Source organism: Ambystoma mexicanum, chromosome 12, assembly GCF_040938575.1.
Source record: "Ambystoma mexicanum isolate Mex_15411 chromosome 12, UKY_AmexF1_1, whole genome shotgun sequence".
Lineage (NCBI taxonomy): Eukaryota > Metazoa > Chordata > Amphibia > Caudata > Ambystomatidae > Ambystoma > Ambystoma mexicanum.
The window spans coordinates 557,321,401-557,347,739 of record NC_090936.1 but is presented as its reverse complement, the minus strand read 5'-3'; the positions used below and the strand labels follow the sequence as shown (position 1 = coordinate 557,347,739).

Genomic DNA, 26,339 nt, shown 5'->3' with positions numbered 1-26,339 from the left:
TGCAGCATAAATATGCATAATTTCATTTAGATAGAAATACATTTTTGTTAGCTCATGGCTACTCACTTCCTGGGCAGATCCTCTACTTCCCGCAGTGCGTTTTCCTCCTCTTTCACTTCTATCTCTACTTTGATTTCCTTTTCATCTTTAGTTTTCCCAAGTTTCCGTCTGACTTTGGGAGGTTCCCTGAAGGCACAGATAAATGAATCAACACGCAGCAGGCCGTCAAACAAGCATTCAAATGCCAGCATCAAGACACACAACCTGGTTCTAATTGACCAGGAAGCTCTGATCGATAGTAGCCCCACATCTCAGACTATACTGCACAGAAAGTGAATTCAGGATCTCCAAGTGTCAGCAGTAATAAAGTTTATAGCCATTCATTTAGAGTTTTATTAAGAGGTTCAATGTGACATGTTCTTGATGGTAAAGGTCACGGCCCTGAAAACCAAAGCTCAAATGGTTCACTAATTTAGTTTCTCCTTTACTGCCCATTTGTTTATGAGGGGAAACCGCCATACACCATTCCCCCTCCTAAGCTCTGTTCATACCCGACCCAATATCGCTATGTACCCCACTATAAACTTTCTGCCCCAAGCCAATTCCTGAACCACAATATTCTGGACCATGATATTTACAGTCATGGTAAACTTACTGGTGACGTCATGAAAGCACACTAAAACGATATCCTGTCTGAACGAAATTATGCATATTTATGCTAAGTCATCCCCTCCCCCTTTATGGTGCCCCAGCGAATGCAGTTCTTGCTGGCATCCCTAAATCTCAGTTATGACTGCAGTTAGCCCAGAATTAGGATGTTAGGCTGGTCTCTGGAGTACTTAAGTGCACATCTGTGTCTACCCTCAGACGGTCCTTACACCGGCTGGTGGTGGATCCAAGAATCGGTTCTATGTCCGATATATAAATGTGTAAACAGACTTGCACCAGCATACCTGGTAGATAAGATCTCTTTTTACCCTCCCCATACCCCTGCGCCCCCCCCCCGCCAAACAGTTCACTAAGATCAGAGGAGAAAAAAATGACTTGTGGTTCCCGTTTGTGGTCACAGGGGAAGATAGGCATTTCTCCATTTATGGTCCACGACTTTAGAACTCCTTGCCCCTCAATCTGAGAAACAATCCCTCCTTATTGTCATTTTGTAAAGCTCTCAAAACTCACTTATTTCAATTACCTCTTCCTTCTGGACTTCACTGTAAATATGCTTAACTGTACTGCGATGCTTAACTTAAGACCTGCTCCTAAGTGCAGTTCATTCTGCCCGATTCCAGTTTATAAATACAACAAATATAAATAAGTCCCCTATTGGGCCGGGCTGAACGCATATGGACTATTAGAAATCATTGTTAGATCTTAAGTTGACAGTAATTAATACTAGTGCAAGTTGCTGTGTAATTTTCTTGCGTAAAAGAATGCTGTCCATTTGTTAGTTGAACAGAAAACATTCCTTTGAAGAGCCATTTTTATAGGAAATTAATTAATGTGAATTCGTGAATTCAGCTTATGCTATTGACACCAACTCTGGAATGAGTAGAATGACTTGACAAAAAAATAAATTTGGTATCTAGGGCACGCTAAGCTCACTAAAGATACAGGTATTTTTCTTGAGTGAGGTGTGTGAGTCTATAACCACCTCCAGCTGCAGAGATTTGCTAAAGATTTTCACATTTAGATTGCCTGAACAGGAAAAGTAATGAGTATTATACAAAAAAGAGCAGCCAAAGAACTTGTTCCCACACACTGTGTAAAGAAAAAACATCTTGTGATATGTCCGTGTTAGGCAAAGCTTGAATGCAGTACCCTCTGGGAACACTACAAACAACTATGACTACAGGTATAGGCAACCCAACCTTTGGTATGAGCTTGTACTACACAGTTTTGGTAGTGTTTTGAGCAGCTAGGCTTATCCCAAGAGGGGTCAATGTGAGCTTTAGCGAAGTTACAAATATTCACAGTTACAGGTATTCAAATAAACTCTTACACTCAAGGTTTCTTGCATAAACAATTATTAATTTATCAGTCATTTATAAAGCCTTCTTCAGAAGGGAGCAATAGAATAGTAACACAAATATACTTCAAATCTGTACACTTGAGTTTCTAAATCGGACAAGACCCTTTTGGGATGGCCCACAGACAACCTACACCCACAGGTGACTTCAATAACAAAGGTGCTGTGGACATTAATATCTTACTGTTAGCATTCAGAGCACTCTTTAAAAGTTGGTAAAAGGCAAAGGTTATTAGAACACAAGATACCACAAATATCCTTAAGCAGTGCAGATACGTTAAGAGTTCATTAGAAGAGTCCTTCAATTCAATAGGCTAAGCCAAAGTCAATGGGCAAAAGTCTTGGAAAGGATAAAGCACTTCTGGTAAGTAAATAGAAAAGTCTTTGAACAAGTTTTAAAGAGTCTTTGATGAAAAGAAGAATCAAATGTAGGGACACAGGCCGATTAGACTTCTACAGTAAGAGGTAAGTTATCTTAGACTTGTTTTACAGTACCTTGGTAAAGAAGAAAAGATGCAGCTGATGACTTCTCTTCCTGTGCAGCTCAGCAAATCTCACTGTTCCTGGGCCTCAGTCGTGGGGACAAGAGGGAGGACGTCGGGGGACTCCGGCAATGCACTGAGACTGTCAAAACCTGCAACCGGCAAACTTCACTTTCAGTGGTTGTTTCGCGTTTCAGCTACCGCAAATAGCAAGAACGTGGTTCCTGGCGGTCAAGGTGGACTGTCCTCGCTTCTGGGGTCCTGAACTCTGCTGAGGGGGCTCAGGCTTGGTCAGTCCTGCTTCATGGGAGTCTGGAGGATCTTCCCAAAGCTTTAGGCCAGCTTAAAAGTAAACAATCTGGGGTCCCTCTCCCTGGCTATACGGTTTCCTGCAGCAACTCTGAGAAAATTCAACCAGCTCCGAGATGGGTGTCCAGGTGGCTTACTTGTTGATTGGTCCCACCAACTCAAAGGGAGAAGTCGTCCTTGCAGGGGCTTCTCTGTTGATGCGTACTTGGCATTTCGGCACTGCAGCAGGGCTTCACCAGGCAAACCAATGGTCCAGGAGTTGCAGCAGGCGTCCTCTTCAAGCGCTTCTTCGGTTCCTTCGTCCAATGGTCGACTCTGCCTTCCAAGCCAAAAGACTCGGCTTTTATTCAGTTCTCTCCCATTCATTCCAGCCTAGCCTAGCTGTCACTCACCTAGCAGGGTGGCTGTCCTTGCCAGATAGTCAGCCAGCCAATCACCAGAGAGTGCATTTGGGTCTCCTATGAGACTAAGCACAGGGAGTTTCTGGTATCTCCCTCACTTCCTGCCTACCCCAGACACTCTGGAGCAAGAGGCAGGTTTCACTCAGAAACCCTGCCAAAAGGTGAAATGAACAAAGAGACCAAACCTGGTTTGGCGCGCAGAGAAACTCTCTAGAAGGACCTTTCCACAAAGACATGGCAAAAAAAGAAGACCAGGGACCATTTTGTCAAAGATGGCTCTGTGCCATTTTGAAGAAGATGGCTTCTGCGGTTAGCGTTACTGGAGCTGCGAACAGCCGCAGTAATGCAAACCATGGTAGTTTGGAACGAAACACTGCCACCAGCCATTCTGTGAGGAAAGGGAGGCATAGAAATGTTACATGAGCATTTAGACACAGGAGATACTAAGTAACCCCTCCAGCGCTCTATTGTAAGATAGGGTGTGCTGCGTCTAGCAAGTACAATGCTAAATAAAGTCAATTTCACTTTACTGCTCTGGGAAACAGTAGTGTATCCCAGAAAAGGTATTTAAACCTTGGGAAATCTAAAAGACTTCCCTGTGCCACTGCACTGAAGGTGCTGTGTGACACAATGTAAAAGATGAAGCCTATGGTGTTTGTCAGACTCCATAACCAAAAGAAACAAACACAGAAAAAAAATAGAATTAAAAGTACAACGTCCCAAAGTTCAGCAAAAGAGCTGGGGGTCTCCAAGGTAGAGAGGAATTAGCACATTTATGAGAATTCTACCCACAGTCCGGTGCAGGTTATGTTAAGAGGCCCACTCTGTAAGGGTGTGGATATTTGAAGAAAAGAAAAAAAACTCCATACAGCCTTTATGCAGGAGGGGATTTGTTTAATCCAGACAAATGAAACTTGTTTAAACTGGTGTAAATTGAGTAGTGTATTTACCAGACTCCACCATGAATCTCTGGATAGTCATTACATATACACACATAATACCAGAGAAAACGCTCAGTCTCATGAACAGTTAATTTGACTAAGGTCTCTCTCCACCCTAACCTAGGTGTTCATAACCCTCCCCGCCCCCCCCCCCGTTTGTTCTACTGAATTCTGACCCCTCCTGTCTAATATCTGCTTTTTACTATTGATGGTACCCTAAATGCAGTGTATATAACTTCCTACCCCTCAGGGACTTTCTTGCTTTCCTACTCTAACCAAAGGTTAGTGTTCCAATGGGAATTGGGATAGTGCCTTGCACTTATTCTGTTGTATTTATGTTTGTCATGCCCACATTCACTTCCTCCTTTCTACTCTTACTACTTACCCCCCTCCCCTGGACCCCTCCCGCCCTCCCTCCCTCCCTCCTCCTCCTCCTCCTCCCCCCCACTCTGCGGCTCCTGCCCCTCCCCCTCTGCGACTCCACATGCTCCCCCCAACCCCTCCTCCTCCTCCTCCTCCTCCCCACTGTGCGGCTGCTACATCAGCTGCTCCTGCTCGTCCTCGTGTGGCGGCGGTGGCGGATGCTCCTCTTCCCACTCTGCGGCTGCTGCCACCCCCCACTCTGTGGCTGCTGCCGCCCCCCCCCCCCACTCTGTGGCTGCTGCCGCCCCCCCCCACTCTGTGGCTGCTGCCGCCCCCCCCACTCCGCACATCCTTCCACTGCTCCTCCCATGCTTCTACTCCAACACCCTTTTTTCACCCATTTGCATTAACTGTTATTTTTCAAAGTGCTGAAAGTTCTGAAGTGGTTTTACAGAAAATACATGTTCACTTTAAATATCCAACTCTGATGGAACAAGCAGCTGTGCCCCATGTGGTCCACTAGTGATGACCTGCTGCATTTTTTGTTCTTCTGCCCAGCATACAGAGTAGTTAGGCGAAGAATTCTGAGCCCGATTTTGAATGAGCCAGGCTTTCATCAATGTCTTCCAGCCTTATGTATTTAAGGTTGAGTCCACGTGTAGAATGGGCATTATATTTGAAACAAGCATTATACCTCAGGGATAACTCACCACAAGTACCTCAGGCTTAACTAATTTACAGAACCACTAGATTATGATCAGTGATCCAGCTTCAAGGCAGAGGCTATGAAACATATGGTAAATTATTCACAACAGAATAGTGTTGGGAAATGCGCTGCAACAGTTCTATAATTAAATGGGCTTCGGGTTTATCATGCAGTCTGTATGTTATTTCTGTTCTTATGATTGCATTTTATAAATAATTTAATTATATTTTTTGTGTGAGCCTAACTAGTATCTTCGGTTTTGTTTGCGATATGAATCTTAGGCCATTGTTTTATTTTATGGTGGTTTTATGACAGATTTTGTCAAAATAAAGCAGTATTGATTGAGATTGCTATCCGAATCAAGTATTTGATTTCTTGAAACAGTGATTTATTGCGTATGCCAGGCATGGAGCTCTCGTGATATTTGTAGTGGACATAAGATGTAAACTATAAGTGAAACTGTTTTGAGAAGTTGATTAAATCAATATCAGTGGTGCCACAGTGTAATGTTAGGAGCATTAAAAGCCTGTAATGTAGATCTATGTTTTGACCAAAGCAACTGCGTAGATTGCACAGATTAATATTGTCAGTGGTTAGGTGTACCAAGAGTTGTCGGCGTTCTATCTGGCATCATAATGAAAATGTGATAAGGTTTTTGAATGCATCCTAACCACTGGCATTGCCCTTGCCAACATTGCATGCCACAGTTGTTTCGCTCCTGTGCACCATTGCAGAATGGGAGCAGCCATATACAAATTAATATTGGAACTGCCACCAATGACAGCATACCAACCTGAACTGCAAAGCTATGTCCCACTGCACCGAAACACAAGCAAGCCAAGACCCACTTCAGCTTTGTTGGGCCTCAGTGAGCAAAGCTTGGTTTCCTATGGCACCGGGAGCAAAGAAACCACATCTGAGCATACCACATCTCATTCAGGGCGAACATTTTGAATTAATCACTGGCATTGCTCTGGGCAACCTTCCACACCCCTGTTCTTTAACCCATGTGCACTATTCCAAAAAGAGGCCAGCCATATGAAAAATCAATGTTTATTTCGGAAACAAGATTATTTCCATACAACCAACATAAAATAACAATGACATTTAAAGAGATGTGTACAAAAAAGATAATCAGAATGCAGTAGAAAGTAATTGAAGAAGATTCCTATAGAATTCATTAAGTGTTCCCCAATAGATAATGCATTTCTCAAAAAGGGCAGAAGTGCCCATTCCACACAAGATGAGTCAGTCCATAACAAGTAGCACAAGGCAGGTCTATACTGAGACGACACAAACTCATTCAGGAGTGGTTTTAGCACGTGTCTTCTCAGTCTAGAATAAACAGGACAAACGGTAAGAAGTGGGCCAGGTCCTCCCTTGGTGCACTACACAGACGGCATGACTGATCATCAGTATTGTTAGCCCAAGTTGCCACCACTGCTCTTAAAATAAACAATTAAAATGTGCCCTAGTTATGAAGCTATGTTGAGAGGGATTATCGGCCCATAGCAGGTAGCTTTGAATAACAGGGGCTGCAATGATTACATGCCTCCTATTCAAGGATTTCATGATCTCCTGGGACTCCCAGTTGTATAAAATATGCAGGTAGACCCTTGTTGTCACAGCTCTATTATAACTGGGGCAGAAAATGTCTAATTGAAGAAACAGATGGGCTGCGTTAATTTCTGCCATTTTTGCCATGAGATACCCCAGCCAGGGGATTCTCCGATCAGGATCTTTAGAGACCTAATATCTGATTAGCTCCTGGGTCAATATGGCATTGGGATTACCCCAAAGTCTGAGCCAATGGCAGACATGCCGAGCTGAGATTATGTCACTGACAAATTTGCAGCCCAATTCTAGATGTACTCCAAAGCTAGGAGCTGAACGTGGAAGGCCCAGTACTCAGAAATTGTTCTCCACCACCTGGATGGAATTAACATTACTATAGCCCCAGAGCTCCATGTCAAACCTTGCAACCAAGGCTGCTTTTCCATTATACATATTTAGTACCAGCTTAACTGGTTTGGCCTCGAACATACCCATGGGTGTGGTGAGCCCACCCATGTCCTGCTCAAATCTAACTGTTTGTTTAGTTACACGTGGGTCAGGACTGAAGTTAGAAGAAAACCTAACTTCAAAGTAATCCAAACCACGGACCCCTGGAATCAGAACATTCATACTGAACAAAGCCTGAAATTTCATAGGGCGCTTCCCCCTATCACACTCCATCACTGACGGCTTTTGGGCATTTACCCTAAGATCCAAAGAGTCCATGAATGAGGTGTAATCATGGATAAGCTTAGTTAAAGCTCGAGGGGTACGCACCATTACGGGGTGGAATTTGACATACAACGAAGATTTTCCAGAATAACTTTTAGAAAAGTCTTGATTCCAAGATGGAGGTCATTCACATTCTCAGATATATACTTCTACACAGGGACTGGCAAGTCCACCTTGATCTCAAGGACGCTTACCTGGCAGTGCCCATTTGCCCACAACACACAAGGCTTTTGAGATTCGGGTGGATGGTGCTCGACTGAGATTGCACGAGAAGCCAGTGGCAGCATTCTTTTGGGAGAAGGGAATCTGGTTGGTCATCTACCTGGACGACAATCATGTCACAGAGTGAGGCGCTGGTCAGGCAACAGGCACAAATGGCCATATAGCTTCTGCACAGCTAGGGATACCTCATAAATTAGTCAGAGCTGGCACCGTCTTGGCGGCTAGAATTCCTCAGTTTTATAGTTGACAGAGGAATGGCTCACCATTGAGAATTGCAGAAACTCAAGGGGCCACACTTGAGATGCAGTCTCTCATACACTCAGTGTCTAGCCTAGTCTCCCGCGGCGAGGCCTGAGCTGCAATGGTGGCTGACTCATACGGAGGGCTGGAACCTGCCAGGCGATTGTTAGGATTCGCGCCTGACCTCATCATAGAGTCGGACACCAGTTGAACGGGCTAGGGAGCAAGGTGCGACCCGATCGCCACAGGAGGAAAGTAGTCACCCAAATAGCTAGAGCTTCAAATCAACTGCAGTTTTGTCATTTGCCAAAGACAGTGATCTGCTGTATACTGCTCACAATGGAACATATATCTGAAGTCAGATATACCCGTCATCTGGGTGCACCAGATCGAAGCCACTAGCGGCGCTAGCCAAGGACTTTTGGCACTTCTGCCTATAGCACCAAACTTCAGTGATGGTGGAGTATCTGCCAGGTCTGGCAAACGAAATAGCGTATTAGAATTCCAAGTATCTGTCAGACTTCAGCAATTGGAAACTGAACAGGCAGGTCTTTCCCCTTCTGCAGCGCAGGTGGGGTCTGCTAGTCTGGGACCTTTTTGTGTTGTGACTGAATGCCCAGCTGCCAGTGTTTTTCAGCTTGAGGCCGGACCCCGCCGTGACGGAGGTGGATGCATTTCTACAGCAATCGAGCAGGGGGGGGGTGTCTTACGCCACCCCCCACCCATTCACTATGATCGCAAGGACCCTGGCAAAGGACGGACAGGTGGACTTAGTCCTTGTAGCAAGCCTAGTATCCAGTCCTTCTGTAACTTTTGTTGGATTCTCCAACCCTACTACCCCCTATCCCGGATCGCCTCTCGGGTCTGAGTTGGGTGCAGCATCACCTTATGCACAGTGGGAAGCTAACCCTGGCGGCCTGGAGTATTTCAGGTCGAGATGGAATGTCCCGGGCAGTCAGCTGGAAACCTGCTACTTCTAAAAGATACACCAACTCATGGGGAGCTTGAACACTCTGGTGTGTGGAACGGGGTGCCCATCCAATTTCGACGTGTCTAGCAGAGGTTCTCAAGTTCCTGGCCGGGCTCACTGAATGTGGTTTAGCATACAAGACGGTGAACGATTACCACTCCGCGATCTCAGCCGGACGCAACCTGGTGGATGGCCTCCTGGTTGGTGAGCATCTGTTGGTTTGTACGACGCTAAAGGGTATCCGTCTTGTGGCACCACTCCCAGCTCGTTATGACAAGCTATGCATGTAACTCAGTGGTCCAGTACTGCGCTTTTGGGCAAACTCACAACGTTGCTATGCCCGGTGTCTTCAGGCGAGTCTCGGACGTGAGTGTATTGGACCTGTCTGGGTGAGTGTACTTCCTGGTCGGGGTGGTGTTTTCACATTTCCAGATGCAAAGTGTAATACGAGGGTCTTTATGTACCCAGCTTTCAGGGAACAGACAAAGCAGTTCACAGTGAAGTGATTGAAAGTATATGAGAAAATGACTGCTCACCGGCAGACAGATAGTAGGGGTCAGTTGTTGATTGCCTTGTGCAAGCCCCATAAAGGCGGTTGCAGTCCCAACCCGCGCCCGCTGGGTGCGTTGGACGCTCACCCAAGCAGGAATTGATACAACTCAATTCAGGGCCCACTCAGGGGTGCCATGGCATCAAAAGCATTTCAAGTGGGAGTTAGATTGGAAGACATGAGGATGGCGGACCGGGCAGGTGAGTCGGTATTTAAAAAGTTTTATCTGAAGCTGGCGGAGCAATCAGCAACGTTAGTGGCGAGTAAGCTTTAAACAAGCATAATACTTACCTACGGTCTTGACATAGAATGAAGATTTTCCAGAATATCTTTTCTAAAAGTCTTGATTCGATTAAGACACAGATGCAAGCATTATTCCCACACGACCGAATAATTCAGGTATTCTGCCTGTAGCGCTTGGCTGGGATGTAGCTGTGATCCTACGATACGGTCTTGGTTTTTCAAAGCTAATGTTATTGTTATGTGCCGAATTATCCCTCACCCCCGCGGTCGTTTTTATAATGGCATCACGTAGGGAATATCCTCTCACTAATGCTCTGGCTCTCTTTCTGGATCAGCGGACAAGCACAGCTGAGAAGAGCGAGGGAGTTTGACAGCACACCAGATCCGCACATGCGTTTTCTTACAGTTGAAGTGTGGGGTGGCAAGAGTCTCGGAGCATCGAAAGAGGAAGCAGAAAGAGTGCTCCCTGCGTTTAAGGGGCTTGTTCATTAAGGATTGGTTAATGGCGGTCACGTGTTGCAGTGGCTGCAGTTTCAGACTGACAAAGACTCTTGGGAAATAGAGTCCAGTTATTGTTTCCATTATAGTACATTGGTTTTGTCAGTGTTTTTGTTTACTGGAAGCTTTCATCAGCTAAGCAAGTTAAGGATTTCTTGAGCGGTGTTGCTCAGCTAAAATCTTGCTGCAGACTTATTTTGTAATGAGGTGCAATAAAGAAAGAAGTACAATGCTTGCCTATTGTCTTGGCATGGAATCATATAGACCACTGATGTACAAACAAAAGAGGAGGGTGTCTTGACCCACGTTTGAATTATGCTACAACATTTGGTGCTGTGGGCTTAGAAAATCCAAGATGGCGGGAAAGCCCACATTTGCACCAAAAGGAGAACCGCGCAGTTTTGAGCACACCAAAATGGTCCCCTGACCTGCCACCCACGAGTGCAAAGAAAGATGGTTCTGTTCAAAATCTGTTTTTATTAATGTCAAAAATTGCTAAGATCATGGCCCACAAGACCACTATAAAGATTCAACCTTCTGGTGGGGTGTTCTACATCACTCTACTACAAGGATCCCCATCAAAACGATGTCAGCTAAAATCATATGCTGTAAAGCTAAATCCCCTTTTGGAAAGACAATTCAAGACAGCTCCCAAAAATAGGTGCAGCACCGGCATTGGACACTAACCGGCGCTAGCGGTCTAAACTCTGACAGGAGAACTGTATTTCAGTAGCTGACAAAGGAGCCTGAGCCAGCCTGGACTTCAAAGCCTTGCTGGTTAATGACAATTCTTAACACCTGCTGTTCCCAGAAGACAGTCTGATTAAATGAACAGTTCAAGAGGCCTCTGTTCATGGGAAGTCTTCACACTTAAAGCTACCAAAAACGAAAAAATGTTGTCATTTCTTAACCCAAGCTCTTAGAAAGATCAGAGTTGGGCAAGAATGTACCTTAATTCATCTGCAATGTGTACATGTAATTTCAACAACTTGTGTATCTGGGAAGCATGTGTGGTTATGAAAAATCATTTTTCTAAGTAAATGCAAAGGGGAGGAGATCCTCTGACTCATAAAACATACCTCATCACAATGACACTCCATTCCTTCCCCCAATCAAGGGCGACAGGAGGACTTGGCCAATGATAAGTTGTGAGTAGCAGGCTTAGTTATGCCCACGCACACACCGATTTTCAAAACACATAAAAGAGACTGCTTTGGACAGGCAAGAGCTCACTTTCCATTTTCTTGCGAAGCATTTTGCCGGACCAGACAATATCCAGAAGGACCATCTCCAGAACTTAGAAAACCAGACTCCAGATTTCACAACTTGCAGCAGAGAGGCCTAGTCCAAAAGCTGGATCCTTTTCAGAGGCCTCAGTATCAAGCAAACCTAACCAAACTACTCAACAGCCGGGCAAGCTGTTTGATTCTGGCCTAGAACCCTGTGCCAGAAACACCCAGAAAGCAGAGCTGTATCCAGAACCAGAGACCAGACCGCTGTGCAGTGGCAAGAACTTTTGCCAGAACCAGAGACCAGACCGCTGTGAATTGCCGCTAGCAAACCCAGACCAGATCGCTGTGAGCAGAACCAGTACCAGAGAGAGCAGACCTGACCAGACCCTGACGGCCTATTTCAAATTTATAGTGTGAGTACTCGGCTAGAACTGTGCCAGAACCAATCTCTTAGTCTAAAATAATCTGATTCAAACAATTTTAACCTGTCCAGAACTGCATCATAGGAATCGTGTGTTCATTCTGTCATTTCAAAGCTGTAAAAGTGTCATTTTGTCATTCTGAAGTTTACTTTAATTTCGAAAAACTACCTTCACAAAATCGTTCGTATCTTTGGAACCGCGTGTGCTAGGAACGAGATTTAACTTTCATTTTAAAGCTAAGAATCTGAGCTGTCCAACAAGGCCACCGACTTTCTACTCCTCATAGTTTTTCCGTAATCGCACTCGACGCACTCGGAATAAGTGCCGCGATTTGGCTCAAATTTCTTCACCTGTCAAAATAGCCGCTTTTGCTTGAACTGCTAAAATTCATTTTCAACCTACTAATCCCTCATTGAGTATTGCCAGTGTGACTTGAACTAATCTTAAATAGCTATCACCTACCCTGAACCTCCTACAGGGAATTAAAATCATTTTTAGCATATTTCTCCCTTCTTTGCATACCACATTTAAAAGTACTTTTCCTGTGTTTAAAACCATCCCTGTTTCTCTAAGCTTGCTAGGGGGGAACTGAAATTCATATTGTATTGTGATTGTATTCCAGAAAACTGTGTGCATTACTTCCATCTCCTTATATTGCATGGGGGGGGGGTGAGGGGGAGTGAATTGCCACAAGGGGAAAAGTGAACATATCTCTTGTGAAACCCTATCAGTTTATTTCTGTACTGCATTTTTATTCATCATTGCATTTCCTTGAAATCATAAAAGTATTCTCAGCTACCTTATCCTCCCTATACTAACTCCTAAGTAATTAAATCAGTGCGCTAGTGTAATATCATCCATTGTTGATCACTGTCATATGCCTAAGTGTGCTATCAAATATTAATTTATTCATAAAAGTGTGATATATATATATATATATATATATATATATATTGTTTACTTTCTCAATAAACCTTTTATATTGCAAAACAAACCTACTTCTTGGCTCAGTGAGGTCAGGGGGATTCAAAGAGGGGGCGTTATATAAGGGTTTATCATCCAGATTATAACTTGTCATAAAAATATATAAATAAGGGCTTCCCTTGGGCGTCCCAGACGAGGCTCTGACTTAGTGGGATTGCTGAATTGAAGTCCCTTAACAAGGGCCAGAAAACATTTGCACCACTTCTCACACGAGCGTGGGTTTAATAGTGCAGTCCAGCTAAGAGATTGATTATAGCCTGTGGGCAGTTCATGGATCTTAGCGTGTGCCTGAGAATTGACCTGGTCAAATGCCGTGCTCAGACCCATGAAGGCACGATGGATCGTCTCACCCTTTACAAACAGTGAATGGCCGACAACAAGATAGAGGTTCAGAGACTGTTCGGGAGTACCAAGACTGGGTCTGAACCCTAGGTGTGTGGGAAACGCCACAGCCCTTTCTTATGAATTGGCTGATAGTGGCCAGAGACCAGGATCATACCCCATGCACATATTGCATTAAAACCCAAAGTCAGGATTGGTGCCCGAAAATCGGGCTCAGATTGGAAGAGGTCAGCTAGCACGATATTTGGGTCAATTGCCCAGTTTCTATGCCAACACTCAATGGCTATCGTAATTTCACCTACAGTAAATACGATCTCTTCATTAGCTGCACCCATGATCTGTGAACTATCATCTTTTTGTGGACATTCAAGAGTAGCTTGTCAAGGACCCGCACTATATAAAGAAGAGAAGTGGGCCAACCAGGCCATGACAGACACCATAGAATCCATCACTTTGGACTTATATTTGTAAAATGGTCCATTGTTCGCAATTTCCGAAAATAGTTTTGAGTCACTGCTAGTAGGCACACAGACCCAATCAGCCCACGCTTCAACTTCAATCTCACGTTTTCTCGCAATAATGACCCTCTTAAAGAAGGATCTTGCACCAACAATGTCTGCTTTAGAAGCCAGCAGATTATTCATTGTAACAAGTAACCTGGATGTTGCTCTCGTAGAATCCTGATTAAACCAGCCTAACCAGACCCATCCTTTCCTTTTGCCCGCCACAATGGTGGAAGTATCCTCTAGACATTAGGGATGAGAATTCAGTCAAAATGCACTTTGGTCAGACGACCCTGCAAGCAAAGTATTTAGATCCTGCCAGTTATGATGAACTATTTTCATCAACAAACCCTCTTGCTCACAGGAGTGTCATTTCAGCCTGTGTGGTTACCAAGGTAGCAAGGTCCTCCATCACAGAAGATAATACAGAATGACAGCTATTATACAAGTTGGACAGCATTATGTAATTCGAGCAAGACCTGCAGCTTCTGACCACCTGAAAAAAAGGATGAGAAAGGACTTACTAACAAGGTTGGTTTTAATCAGTGTGCACAGGCCTCCAGAGCAACGTCCTCCGACTTATCTGTGTTGCTACAAAAGAGCAACAAAGCTACCCAAAGGCACTTAATCCTGAGACCATGTCTCCTGGAGAAGGATTAGATCTGCCAAAGAGTCAGGGTCTCTGGGCTAAACAACCTGGATTTAACGCCAGCCACATGCCAGGATAAGACCACCAAAGGTTGAGCTGGCAACGGGTCATATTTAAAGGTACAGCATGACACAAACCAGACAGACTGGTGGTCGTTCAATATCCCTCTTCTTTCTCCTCTAACTCCAGCCCTCCTGTGGCCACCTCGCATCCCTCTTTCTCTTCCTTTCCTGAGCAACCACTCCTTTGCCATTGGAGCCTTCCCTTCCCCCCCCTGAAGCACTCTCTTGTGCACCCTCTTCTCAAGGAAATCTCAGCCAACCTCTCCTGCCCGGCTAACTATCGCCCTGAGGACCAAAGGGCTGTGGACTACACTGTGTGGCTGTGGCGAGTGTCCCCACCTGGAAGAGAGGAGAAGTGGAGTATTGAGGTGCGTGTGCCTGTACCCTTAACAACTGACCCAGGTCACCTGACCTAGGTCACCTGGTACAAAAGTCTGCCTCTATCGCCCTTCCGGCGCTAAGCTCTGAGGACCGAAGGGCTGTGGACTACACTGTTTGGCAAGTGGCGCGGGGTGCCTGCCCTGCCGCGAGTCGCAAATGATGGATCCAGCTAATCAAATCTCGAGGACTAGAGCCCAAGTCAAGCGTTTGGCCACACAAGAAGAGCACCCTGTTAAACGAGCACGACAACAACAGGTGAGCCAATACTTTTCATGCGGCTCAATAACTGAAAATACAGAAATAACCGAAGTGCCTTCTGTTAATTTACAAACAACCCCCGCTACGTCCCCCCCCCGCCGCCTCCCTCAAATCTCATTTAGTCAGCGGCATGCATGATTCAAACAACAAATGCTGACTATAAGACTGCCAATGAAATTGATCATGACATACTCGACGGCGTGTCCGCTCTGGCGGAGGCCGGGGCTGGCACCATACTAGTGCTACCATACTAGTGCCATGGATGTTGTCTGGGGGCGGAGGGGCGAGTTTGGAGGCCGCGGCTCCAATGAGTGGGGGTACCGTGGTGGATTCGGCTCCGGCGCCTGTGTTGCTGGCCGCGGCCTCGTCTGATGACGCTGGGGGGCGTGGTCAGGCAGCGAGTGCGGCGGCTGTGAGCGAAGACGGCGACGCCTCAGAAGCTCTGCAGCGCCAGTTAGATTTTGACAGAGGCGCGACTGCTGAGTTGGCGCGGCTCACCGTAGCTGCCTCTCCTGGAGGTTGCAATGTTGGAACTGAAGACAAAATTGAAGTAAATGCGATTCTTGATTTACCCATGTGTGCAAACTCGCACTTGAATGAAAGGTCATGTGTTGGCCACTGAGAGGTCACCAATGTTCCTGCCTTACCACAGATAGCCCTTGCCCCTAACTTAAATCTGATGGACCCTCACCTTAAATCATCAATTTCCAACACAGCACTACAAAGCAAATGTTGGCAGGGGGTTGAAGGGGATGGCACATCCTATACTGTCAGAAGAAACTCCTTGGAGGTGGTTTCCTCTGTACTAGAAAACTTGATCAACGTAAATAAATCCCGTTCATGCAAACGGATGTGCGTGTCCACCCCAGACCAGAACTTGACACAAAAAGCCCCTCAGAAAAGACAATGTACAAATGTTACTGATGTAAACAGATATATGGGGGTCCGGTTACTATAAAAGACTCAAGTCACAAGAGATTTGGTCCTCTGATGTTTCAGTGCAGTCACCAGAGGGAAAGGTGGCTGACTCCCAGAAAATATTGCCCCGCCGTAATGATGCAGGGCGTGATTCTAGGATGCAAAAACAAATTCAACTAAGTCAAAATTCAAATAGTGATGACTCGTCAGATGAACCTATCTCTAGGGATTCATCGTTTGTTGAGCGCCCATTCCCAAAAGTTAGGAGAGCACGGGCTCAATTTGCACGAGCCGCACGCGACACACAGGGGAAAGCTGGAGGTGGGAGCCCAGCCCCTTGCGTACATGTGCCTTCAAACGATCTCCTAATAGCCCTGACGTCCTCGATGGCAATCTCCCTTACACCTTTCACCAAACTGTATGAAACACTAAATGACAATGTGAAAGATGTCACAACGTTATTGACCTTGATGAATTCAAAACCTACGCATCTTGAGGTAATGCACGGAGCGCAGAGGTCTAAACAAGAAGTGGTAAATCAAAATGTATTGGCGGGCATAGAATCAGCTAATGATGCTAAACGGAACGACATGATCGATAAAAAGTTGTTTGCAGAGGTTGCAAAAGAAGCGCTCTCTCTTTTCCGCAAATCACAGATACAACAAAGCGGTGAGGAGCTGGGTGGTGTTGGCAACATGGATGACATGGCAATGAAAGAGCAGTCATCTCTCTTGCCATTTCCATCTAACACTGTAAAGACAGCAATGAAGACTGCTTGTCAAATACAGTCATCTCAAATCGCGAATCGCGAATCAGACTTCCCATCCCATCACGCACACAGAAAGCCACGTAATGGAAGCTAATGGCTTACTCAATGAGATGCCCAAGGACGCCTCTCCTCAGGTGGTAACTGAGGTGGAAAATCCCACGAACATCAGAGACGCACATTGCAAAGGTGATGGTCAGTACAACATACTTGAAACTTTGTTTCATACAGCCTTCTTACAAGACAAAAATGCATCAAGCCCAGCCTTGCTGGACTGCCAAAAGGCATCTGTTTCATCGCGTCCATCACAAGTGGTGGATTAAGCTCCTGGTCTGAAAGAGGTGCCTGTTGATATCACAAAGTCTGCAGGCTTATTTCCCATCTTTGGAGGGCTAGATGTTGAAGTTAAAAATTTTTTTAAAAAAAAACACTAATGGAGAAGCTAAACAAAATCCCCCCCAAATGAAAAAGCTAAAGAACATGCCAGCCCGTAAAAAGTCTCAACAAAAAGGAGCTCGAAAATTCCTTCGCAACATCAATATGATTCAACTTGTCAACAAAGCAATTACAACCAGTTTGAAGCTAGTTGACACAATTAAGGAGAACAAAAAGGCCCAAGTAGTATCTGTGGAAATAATGTGAAAGCAGCCAAAGTCCTTATAGATGAAGTTGAGTTGGCTGATCATGATGAGCTAATGGAACTATCAATTTATGAGGACCCTGTTCAAGAGGCAGATGAACTTGTGAAAGCACCTCTCGAGGCTCCGATTAACCAAAAAGCAGTTATGTTGCCAACGAGTTCAAGACCGACCAGCGAGTCTACGAACTCGGTAACGGGTTCATTAAATCCTAACCTGTGTATGCCGAAAAAGCAACAAGTATTACCAAATAACAATACGAGAGACCAGAGACAGGTTGTGTGTGATAGTTCCCCTTGAAGTAGAGGCTATGGTAGGGGAACTAGGGCGCAGGAGCCCGGAGTTCATCACTCTACAAGAAAAATGAGAACGGCTGAGGACAAGCTTGCAGACGATGCATCAGGATGGTGGTGGACCATGTCAGCCTCTTCGGAACGGTGTGAACTTTGAAAGAGGAAACGGGGAGCCAGCGGCAGGCAGCTGTGTGCGCTGCCGATGTACTCATGCCACGGAAATCCGACCACCATCTGTCAGAGACATTAGAGAAAAAACAGAAGGTCAGGAATGGACAGGAACTAGTCCGACCCTTAGAGTCGACTCCATTGATTAAATTGATGCTGGAGAGGCTGCAAGGTGGCGACAAATGAATCTTGAATCGAGCAAACGTGTTAAGACTGCTTCATCATGTACCTCGGTTGCGATCCCTAGGTTCTAAAGACCTGAACATTGTCGAATTCCCAGACGACCTATGTACTGATAAGGTGATTCTGCATGTTAACTCCAATATAATTGCAAATTTAATCTTAGAAGCAGACGAAGAGCTGTTGTCGCTGGGATTCGATACTTATAAAGTCACGGAACCCGAAAGGTGCAAAAAAGTGGAGTTGAAGGGTGGAGCAGGTGAAGCATGGGCTACGCAAAAGGGTAATTCAAAGTCCATGGAGACCTCACAAAAAACTGCACTAATTGAACAAAACCGGCAGGAACAGCCCGGTCGGAATGGGCCGGCCCACAAAGTTGGACTACCTGCACTCGCACCCCAAAGTGTAGTTGCAGTTGAGCAGTTGGCGATTTCCAGAACTAGTCCAATGGCCAAAATCAAAATTACCATAAAGAATGGCGGCTTAGTCGACAAGTTCACTTCCACAAAATCAAGTAGCTTAATGGAACAAGATACTAAGCAAGAATGGAATTAGCTGGCCACGGCTTTGAACGCTAATACTCGCAGCTAATGCCTGAAGTCCAGCCCGGTTCAGGATTGTTCCTTTGCTTCATGGAACACGCGCGGCTTCATACATCTGCTAAACAATGACTGGCTTCATGACCTACAATTGATTTGTCTTCAAGAAACCTGGATGTGCGCAATGCCAGTGATCTCAGAATTTGAATGCGCCTTGAATCCAGCTATCAAGGCTGAAAAAGGGCGTCCGCTAGCAGGGCTTTTAACAATGATCAAACCGTCATCAGGCTACCGGTTGCTAAATTCAAAGAACTATACGCCCTACATTCAAGTCTGAGATATGTAAAACCAATGGTACATCAGAAGCGCTGGATGTGATCCACATAATCAACTTATATTGGAACCACCATTGGACCAGAACATACTCATTCATCGACCAGGTTACATCAATAATCGATAACCTGCTGGAGTCAAGCAGAGGGAGCGGCTTGATAGTCTGTGGTGATCTAAATATTGATTTTTTTTAAACCACAGAACTCAGCCAAAGGTCAACTAACTAAAAACTGGTCGGAAGAACTGAATGCAAGAGGCCTATCAGTGCTAAACGGCTGTACACAAGGAGATAACCCGGTGAAGCCTACGTGGCAGAGTGAAGGCCAATCGCCTACCATTGACTATATCTTTGCCTCGGATACTATACATGCGAGGTAAAGTCCTTGAAAATTCTCACAATGGATAACAGTGATCATGAGGAACAAAAGTTCTGGTGGAATCAAATCGCCTACGCGTGAGGGTGGATGAACGTGAGGTGGCCAAAATATGCCCCCAATTCAAGTCAATTCCGGAGGAGATTGAATATGCGTCTATATTGTCACAATTTAAAGGCAAAAATACTGGGCTGAAAAACTGGTCATTTCAGAAGAAACACTGCTTTGACCTGACGGTGATGCAGTGCAAAAGAACGATGAGAGCTGAAATCTGGAAAATCAAGCAAGGGCCTAAGAACGAAATAATGTCAAGAAACAGAGTAACCAAACAATCTTATAAAAATTGGATTAAAAGCCATAAATTTTACTATACCAAAAAGATGCTGAGGCAATGTTGAAGACTAATTAAGAAGAACAGTGGTGAGTTCTGGCGAACCATTAACAGCATGGAAACACCGCAAGAGGCATTGCAAGTGTGCCTGGTACCAGAAATTGAGTGAGTGCATCATTTTACCGCTCTATATCATAAAAATCTTGCTCCCAACTTTTCAACATCTAATCTAGTATCATGGAATTTACACTTTACAAGAGAGGATATCCGAGAGGTAATCATGAGAGCAAAAAACTCTAGGGCGCCGGGGCCTGATGGCTTGTCGAACTTCATGATTAAACAGTTCCCTGATCTCTGGGCTGATTTGTGCTTTGATCTATTTGCAAGAATCAACACGCAAAAACAAGTGCCAACTTCATGGAAGACAGGGATAATGGTCCCAATCTTCAAGAAATGAAACAGATTGTCACCGAAGAATTATCGACCGGTGGCTCTGCTTGATGTCTTGGGCAAGATGTATGCCTCGTTGCTACAAATAAAATTGATCAACTGGTCCAGAACAGCAAAAAGAGTGGATGAAAGACAAGCGGGATTCGTGAAATTTGTCGGATGTTCTCTGAACCTGCTTGTCCTGAACCTACTGAAAATGGAAGCCCTGCGAGCAAATACGAAAGTGTATCTTGCTTTTGTTGATTTTTCTATGGCCTTTGATATGATTGATCGCGAAGTGCTGTGGCAAAAAATGGAAGCGTATGGTTGCCCTGCAGGACTACTAGCGGCAATTAAAGAACTCCACTCAGACACTTCTATTACAATTCGTCTAGATCATTCAGGTTCTTTGTCAGCACAGATCAAGACGCACAAGGGGGTTAAACAGGGATGCCCTTTGGCAGCAGCAATTTTTAGTCTTTTCATCTCAGACATTGGCGAGGCGATACACTCTGTGAGAGCGTTTCCACCTAAGCTCAACCTATCGCAGATAAGCTGGTTGTTGTATGCCGACCACTTAGTAATCTTAGACTTAACCCAGATTGGCCTACAACGTAAACTTGACGCAGTGCAAAGTTATGTGAGCATGAACAAGCTGAAGATCAACGCAGCAAAGACAGAAATATTGGCGTTTGAGAACTTAAGAGCAACTCAAAGGTCAAAGGCCTCCTCAAAATGTGTGGAAACTAGATCAAGACCAACTTTGTATTTCAAAAAGTGTAAAGTACCTGGGTATGTTATTGAATTCCAGCATCTGTGATGAGCCCTGGGTAGTTGAATCCAAGAGGAAATGTGGTCAGCTGGCCTGTTAGGGTCTTGTGATACATAGCAAATTTGGTCAGTTTTCTATGCGTCCTTTGCGAAACTTTTACGAACAGAAAGTTGTACCGATCCTGACATACGGCACAAAAAATGCCTTTGGATGCTCGTCGAATCACTGGGCTTCACTGGAACATACATTCTGGACTAAAGCGCTAAGCCTACCGATTGGAATTTCAACAGCCTGCATAAGGGACGAACTTGCCTTCATTTCACTGCATGCCCGGATCAGCTGGAACCAACTGGCTTTATTTTGGCAATCCACAGCAGAGGAAGGAATTTTGCAATTTAAGATCTTACACAATGCGTCATCAAGAGGCTCTGACATTCTATCTCAATGGGTGAAACGTTGCGAAGATCTCTTGCTAATATATAACATCAGCTTGGAAACTCTCCACTCAAATCCTACGGCAGCAAAAGTAAAGATCTGGCGTGCCGATTGGATAATTACATGTAGTGAGCGCTATTCTGCCAGTGCTATGAAAGATTCTCCTGCCGAAGCAAGAGGTTTTAACGTGTTTCAAAAATATCTAAATCGTTTCCCAAATTCGAAAGCCAGTATACTCTTCATGCTATTCCGCTTAAATGCTATTAAAACCAAGGAGCGGACCAGCCATTGGGCTTGTAATGTAGGATTAAATTACAATGGTCGCTTCTGCGACAAAGAGCTAGAATCACTTAAGCATCTCATGCTTTTCTGTCCTGAACTAAAGGATGCAGGATCAATTCATTTGGGCCAGTGGATTGATGACCATCAGACTGTGTGCGTGGAAGAATGGTGGCAGAGAATGTGGAATGGATCGGACATGAAATTAAAGGGATGGTTCGCCCAAAAATTTTAATTTCAAAAATAGATAGGCAATATTTTAAAAAAACAAATCGATTGGCAATTTTTTTTTCCAAGTCCCTATGTAAAATTTTGAGCAAATCAAGCTCAAAGAAAGCACATGGGGTCATCCATTTTGTGAAATGGATGCCCGCTGCTGTGCTCGCTTTGGCTTTTGCGGCACTAATGAAGGAAAAGCCAGCCAGCTGTAGTAAACAAAAGCTACCACTGAGTGGCTTTTCCTTCATTGGTGCTGTACGCGGAGGACGGGGACCGGAGACTACAGGTAGAAAAGCTGCAGCTGCATCTCGGTAAGTTCTATTTTTTTTAATAAAAATAAACACTAGCTGCGTTTTTTTTCTAAGTTTTCCGGGCTGGAGAAGCCCGGAAAACGTAGAAATAAAACCGCAGCTTTACAAACGTATTTATGTTTGCGGTTGCTTTTGAAGCGACCGCAAAAATAAATACGCTATTGTGTTTGAAAACGCTGCGGTTTTTCGTTCTAAGTTTCTCAGGCTCCTCCGGCACGGAGGAGCCTGAGAAACTCAAAGAAAAACCACAGCGTTTTCAAACACAACCGCGTTGTGTTTCTGCCTGCCGTGGCTATCACTTTGGGTCTCCGGTGCTCCCCGGAGACGCAAAGTGAAAGCCAAGGCAGGCAGAAACACAACACGGTTGTGTTTACATGCCGCAGTGTTTCTGCCTACAGCCGATTTCCCATTTGGGGTTCTCAGGCTCCCCACGGGGGGGGCCGAGAGCCCCACATGGGAAATGCTAAATGCTGCAGTATTTCTGCCCAAATGGGAAAGCAGATTTAGGCAGAAACACAACGCGGTTGTGTTTGAAAACGCTGCGGTTTTTCTTTCTAAGTTTCTCAGACTCGGAAGAGCCTGAAAACTTAGAAAAACCACAGCGTTTTCAAACACAATAACATTGTATTTATGTTTGCGGTCGCTTCAAAAGCTACCGCAAACATAAATACAACGTTTTTAAAGCTGCGGTTTTATTTCTAAGTTGTCCGGGCTCCTCCAGCTAGTCCTTTAAGAAAAAAAATAAAAAAAAAAATAGCACTTACCGAGATGCAGCTGCAGCTTTTCTGCCTGTAGTCTCTGGTCCGTGTCCTCCGAGTCCCGGCACCAATGAAGGAAAAGCCACCCTGTGGTAGCTTTGGTTTACTACAGCTGGCTGGCTTTTCCTTCATTAGTGCCGCAAAAGCAAAGGCCAGCACAGGCGGGCATCCATTTCACAAAATGGATGCTCTCATGTGCTTACTTTTGCAAATTTTGAGCTTGAATTGCTCAAAATTGTACATAGGGACTTGAAAAAAAAAATGCCAATCTTTTTTTTTTAATATTGCCCATCTATTTTTGAAATAAAACATTTTGGGCGAACCATCCCTTTAATCATGCCCCCGACTTCTTTTTTGGCTATAATTGAAGAGAGATTAAATGCAGTTGAACGGCCGTCAGCTAAAGATTTTAAGTAAACTTAAGGACGACTCGGTCACGTTAAAGATTCAGTTATGTTAAGTCATCTAATAATATGACATTGGTTGTGAGAAGGGAGGAGGATACTTGGGATATATTAATGTGTTTGTTAATTGTTTGTCTTGTGTAACATTTTAAAGGTTTGAATTTAAACCAATAAAATAAAAAAAAATTAAAAAACTATTGCCCGATCTCCATTACTCCTTTCCTCTGAGAACTCCTGGAAAAGCTGGCCATCTCCCAGCTTAAACTTCACACTGAATCTGTTGGTTGTCTGCATGACCATCAGTCTGGCTTCAGAGCAGCCATAAGCACGGAAACTGATCTCCTGAACATCCGTGAAGACCTGCTCTCCAACCTTGATTCTAATCTCCCCTCTGCCTTTGACACGGTCAACCATGCCATCCTGCTCAATTGGCTGTGTGATAACCGGGGTATCACTGATCAGGCCGTGGCCTGGCTGACCTCGTTCCTCTCTGATCAACCCTCCCAGGTCCAACTTGGGTCCTTCCTTTCCTCCATCTCACCTTCTACATGTGGTGTTCCCCAGGGGTCTAACCTCTCTCCCTGGCGGTTCAAAAAATACCTGGCACCTCTCACCCACTGCATTGCCGCTATGCTCCAACTTTCAGTGCTATGCGGCTGGCACTCATCTAGTTTTCAGGCTCCCCTCTGCCACCTCTTCTTATCTCATCTCTGACTCTGCTATCCAGGAGTGGTGTGCCGCCAACAATCTCTGCCTTAATGCCATTAAGACGGAGATTTACATCGGCACACCTGCACCCTCCTTTCCAGTCACTCTCTGGTCGGCCTCCCTCGGCCTTCTTCTTGCACCCACCTGTGACGCTAAGAACCTCAGGGTCATCTTCGACTCCACACTCTCCTTTTCTCCTCACATCTCAGAGATCTCTAAGAAGTCAAACTACCAAATGCACCTCCTCAGAGGTATTCTTCCTTTCCTCGCCGTCCCCCAGAAGCTCACTGTCTCTAGAGCTCTGGTTCTCTCTAGGCTGGACTACTGCAACAGCCTCTTTCTAACTCTGCCTGCTTCTACTCTCTGCAACTCATCCAGAACAGTACTGTAAGACTTGTCCTTGGCCGCAAGCCCAGGGATCGTATCTCTCCAGCACTGAACTCTCTGCATTGGCTCCCAGTGGCTGCGAGGATTAGGTTCAAGACCCTCTTTACTGTCCACAAGGCCTTCTGGGACATGGGTCCTCAATACCTCCAACTACCTCTTTGTAAATACCTTCCTACTGGATCTCTTTGCTCCTCCAACTCCCCCGAGGCAGGCGCTTCTCCAAGCAAGGAGTTGGTGGTAGATCTCTTTCTTCAGTTGGGGTCTCTCTCTGGGACAGCCTCCCTGCATCTCTGATACTTGAATACCACCATCTCTGGTACCGGAAGCAGCCCAAGACCTTCCTCTTTGCTTCTGCCTTTCCTCTTCCACTCCCCTGCTAATTTCCTGTCTGATACTGCACTGGTCACCTACCTACCCTCCGATTTCGGGCCCAGGTCCCTGCACGCCCAGTTGCACACCCTGTTAAGGAGAATTCTCGGAAATGTGCCAATTCCTTCTACATTAGTGACCCCCAGCAACTTTGCTGGATTTTGAGGACTTGATTTTTTTTAAAACCTGGAGCGAGTGACACCCTTTTTCCCCACTCTCTCATGAATTTAAATGTGATTTTGTACACTATTCCTTTTTGGTTGTGGAGTCTGACAAACTCCATAGGCATCATCTTTCACATTGTGTCACAAAGCACCTTCAGTGCAGTGACACAGGGAAGTCTTCCAGATTTCCTCAAGGTTTAAATACCTTCTCTGGGATAAACTACTGTTTCCGAGAGCAGTAAAGCGACATTGACTTTACTTGCATTTGTAACTTTCTAGACTCAGCACACACTGTCTTACTATAGGGTGCTGGAGGGGTTACTTAGTATCCCGTGTCTAGCTTCTCATGTAACATTTTTATGTTACCCTTTCCTCACTGAATGGCTGGCGGCAGTGGTTTACTTTTAACTACTGTGCATTTACTGCGGGTTGCGTTCGCAGCTGCAGTGAAGCAGCCAACGGTGCCATTTTTGTCAAAATGGCCCGTCTTCTTTTTTCACTATTTCTTTGTGGAAAGGTCCTTCTTGAGATTTACTATGCGTGCCAAACCAGGTTTTGTCCCTTTGTTCGCTTTGCCTTTGGCGGGATTCATGAGTGAAGCCCGCCTCTGGCTCCAGGGTGTCTGGTGGGGGCAGAAAGTGAGAGAAGTACCCGAAACTCCCTGTGCTTAGTCTCCTAGGAGACCCAAATGCCCTTTGTGGTGATTGGCCGGCTGACTATCCAGCAAGGACAGCCACCGTGCTGGGTGACAGAGCTAGGCTGGAATGAATGGGAGAAATATGCATAAAAGAAGAGGTTTTTTGGCTTGGAAGGCAGAGTCGACCACTGGACGAAGGAAAACAATTATAAGAGGATGCCTGCTGCAACTCCTAGACCGTTGGTTTGCCCGGTGAAGTCCTGCTGCTGTGCTGAAACTCCAAATTTGTATCGACAGAGAAGCCCCTGCAAGGACGACTTCTTCCCTTGAGTTGGTGGGACCAATCAACTCTAAAGTAAGCCACCTTGACACCCCCCTGGAGCTGGTTGAATTTCCACAGAGTTGCTGTTGAAAACCAAAACACCAGGGAGCGGAACACCAGATTGTATGCATTGCTTTCAAGCTGGCCAAGAGCTCCAGGAAGATCCTCCGGAATCCCAGGAAGCAGGACTGACTGTGCCTGAGCCCCCATCAGAGTGCGGGACCAGAAATGCAAGGAAAGCACATCTTGACAGCCATGAACTGCAGTGCTGGCATTTGCGGCAGTCGCGAGGAGCTGAAACACTGAAGTGCCTCTTGTTTGAAGATTGCCAGCGGTGACGGTCCAATTGCAGTGCATGAGTCCCCAGAAGTCCTCCCTCTTGTCCCCACGACTGAGGCCCAGGAACAGTGAGATCTGCACATCTGCACAGGAACAGAAGTCATCTGATGCACTTTTTCTTTAACCTAAAGGTACTGTAAAGTCTAAGAGAACTCACCTCTTGTTGTGTAGCCACTTGTCCATGTTGGAGACTTGC

General features: G+C 45.3%; 1 protein-coding gene across 4 annotated transcripts in view; it reads right to left on the bottom strand.

Annotated features, from left to right (window-relative positions):
• Window positions 1-26,339, bottom strand: part of ZFP91 (ZFP91 zinc finger protein, atypical E3 ubiquitin ligase) — a 654,237-nt gene that overhangs the window by 273,347 nt on the left and 354,551 nt on the right. For all 4 annotated transcript variants that reach the window (XM_069628854.1, XM_069628855.1, XM_069628856.1 and 1 more), the window contains one exon: window positions 67-186. In XM_069628854.1, the coding sequence (XP_069484955.1) occupies window positions 67-186 (120 nt within the window). The remainder of the gene's footprint in view (window positions 1-66; window positions 187-26,339) is intronic.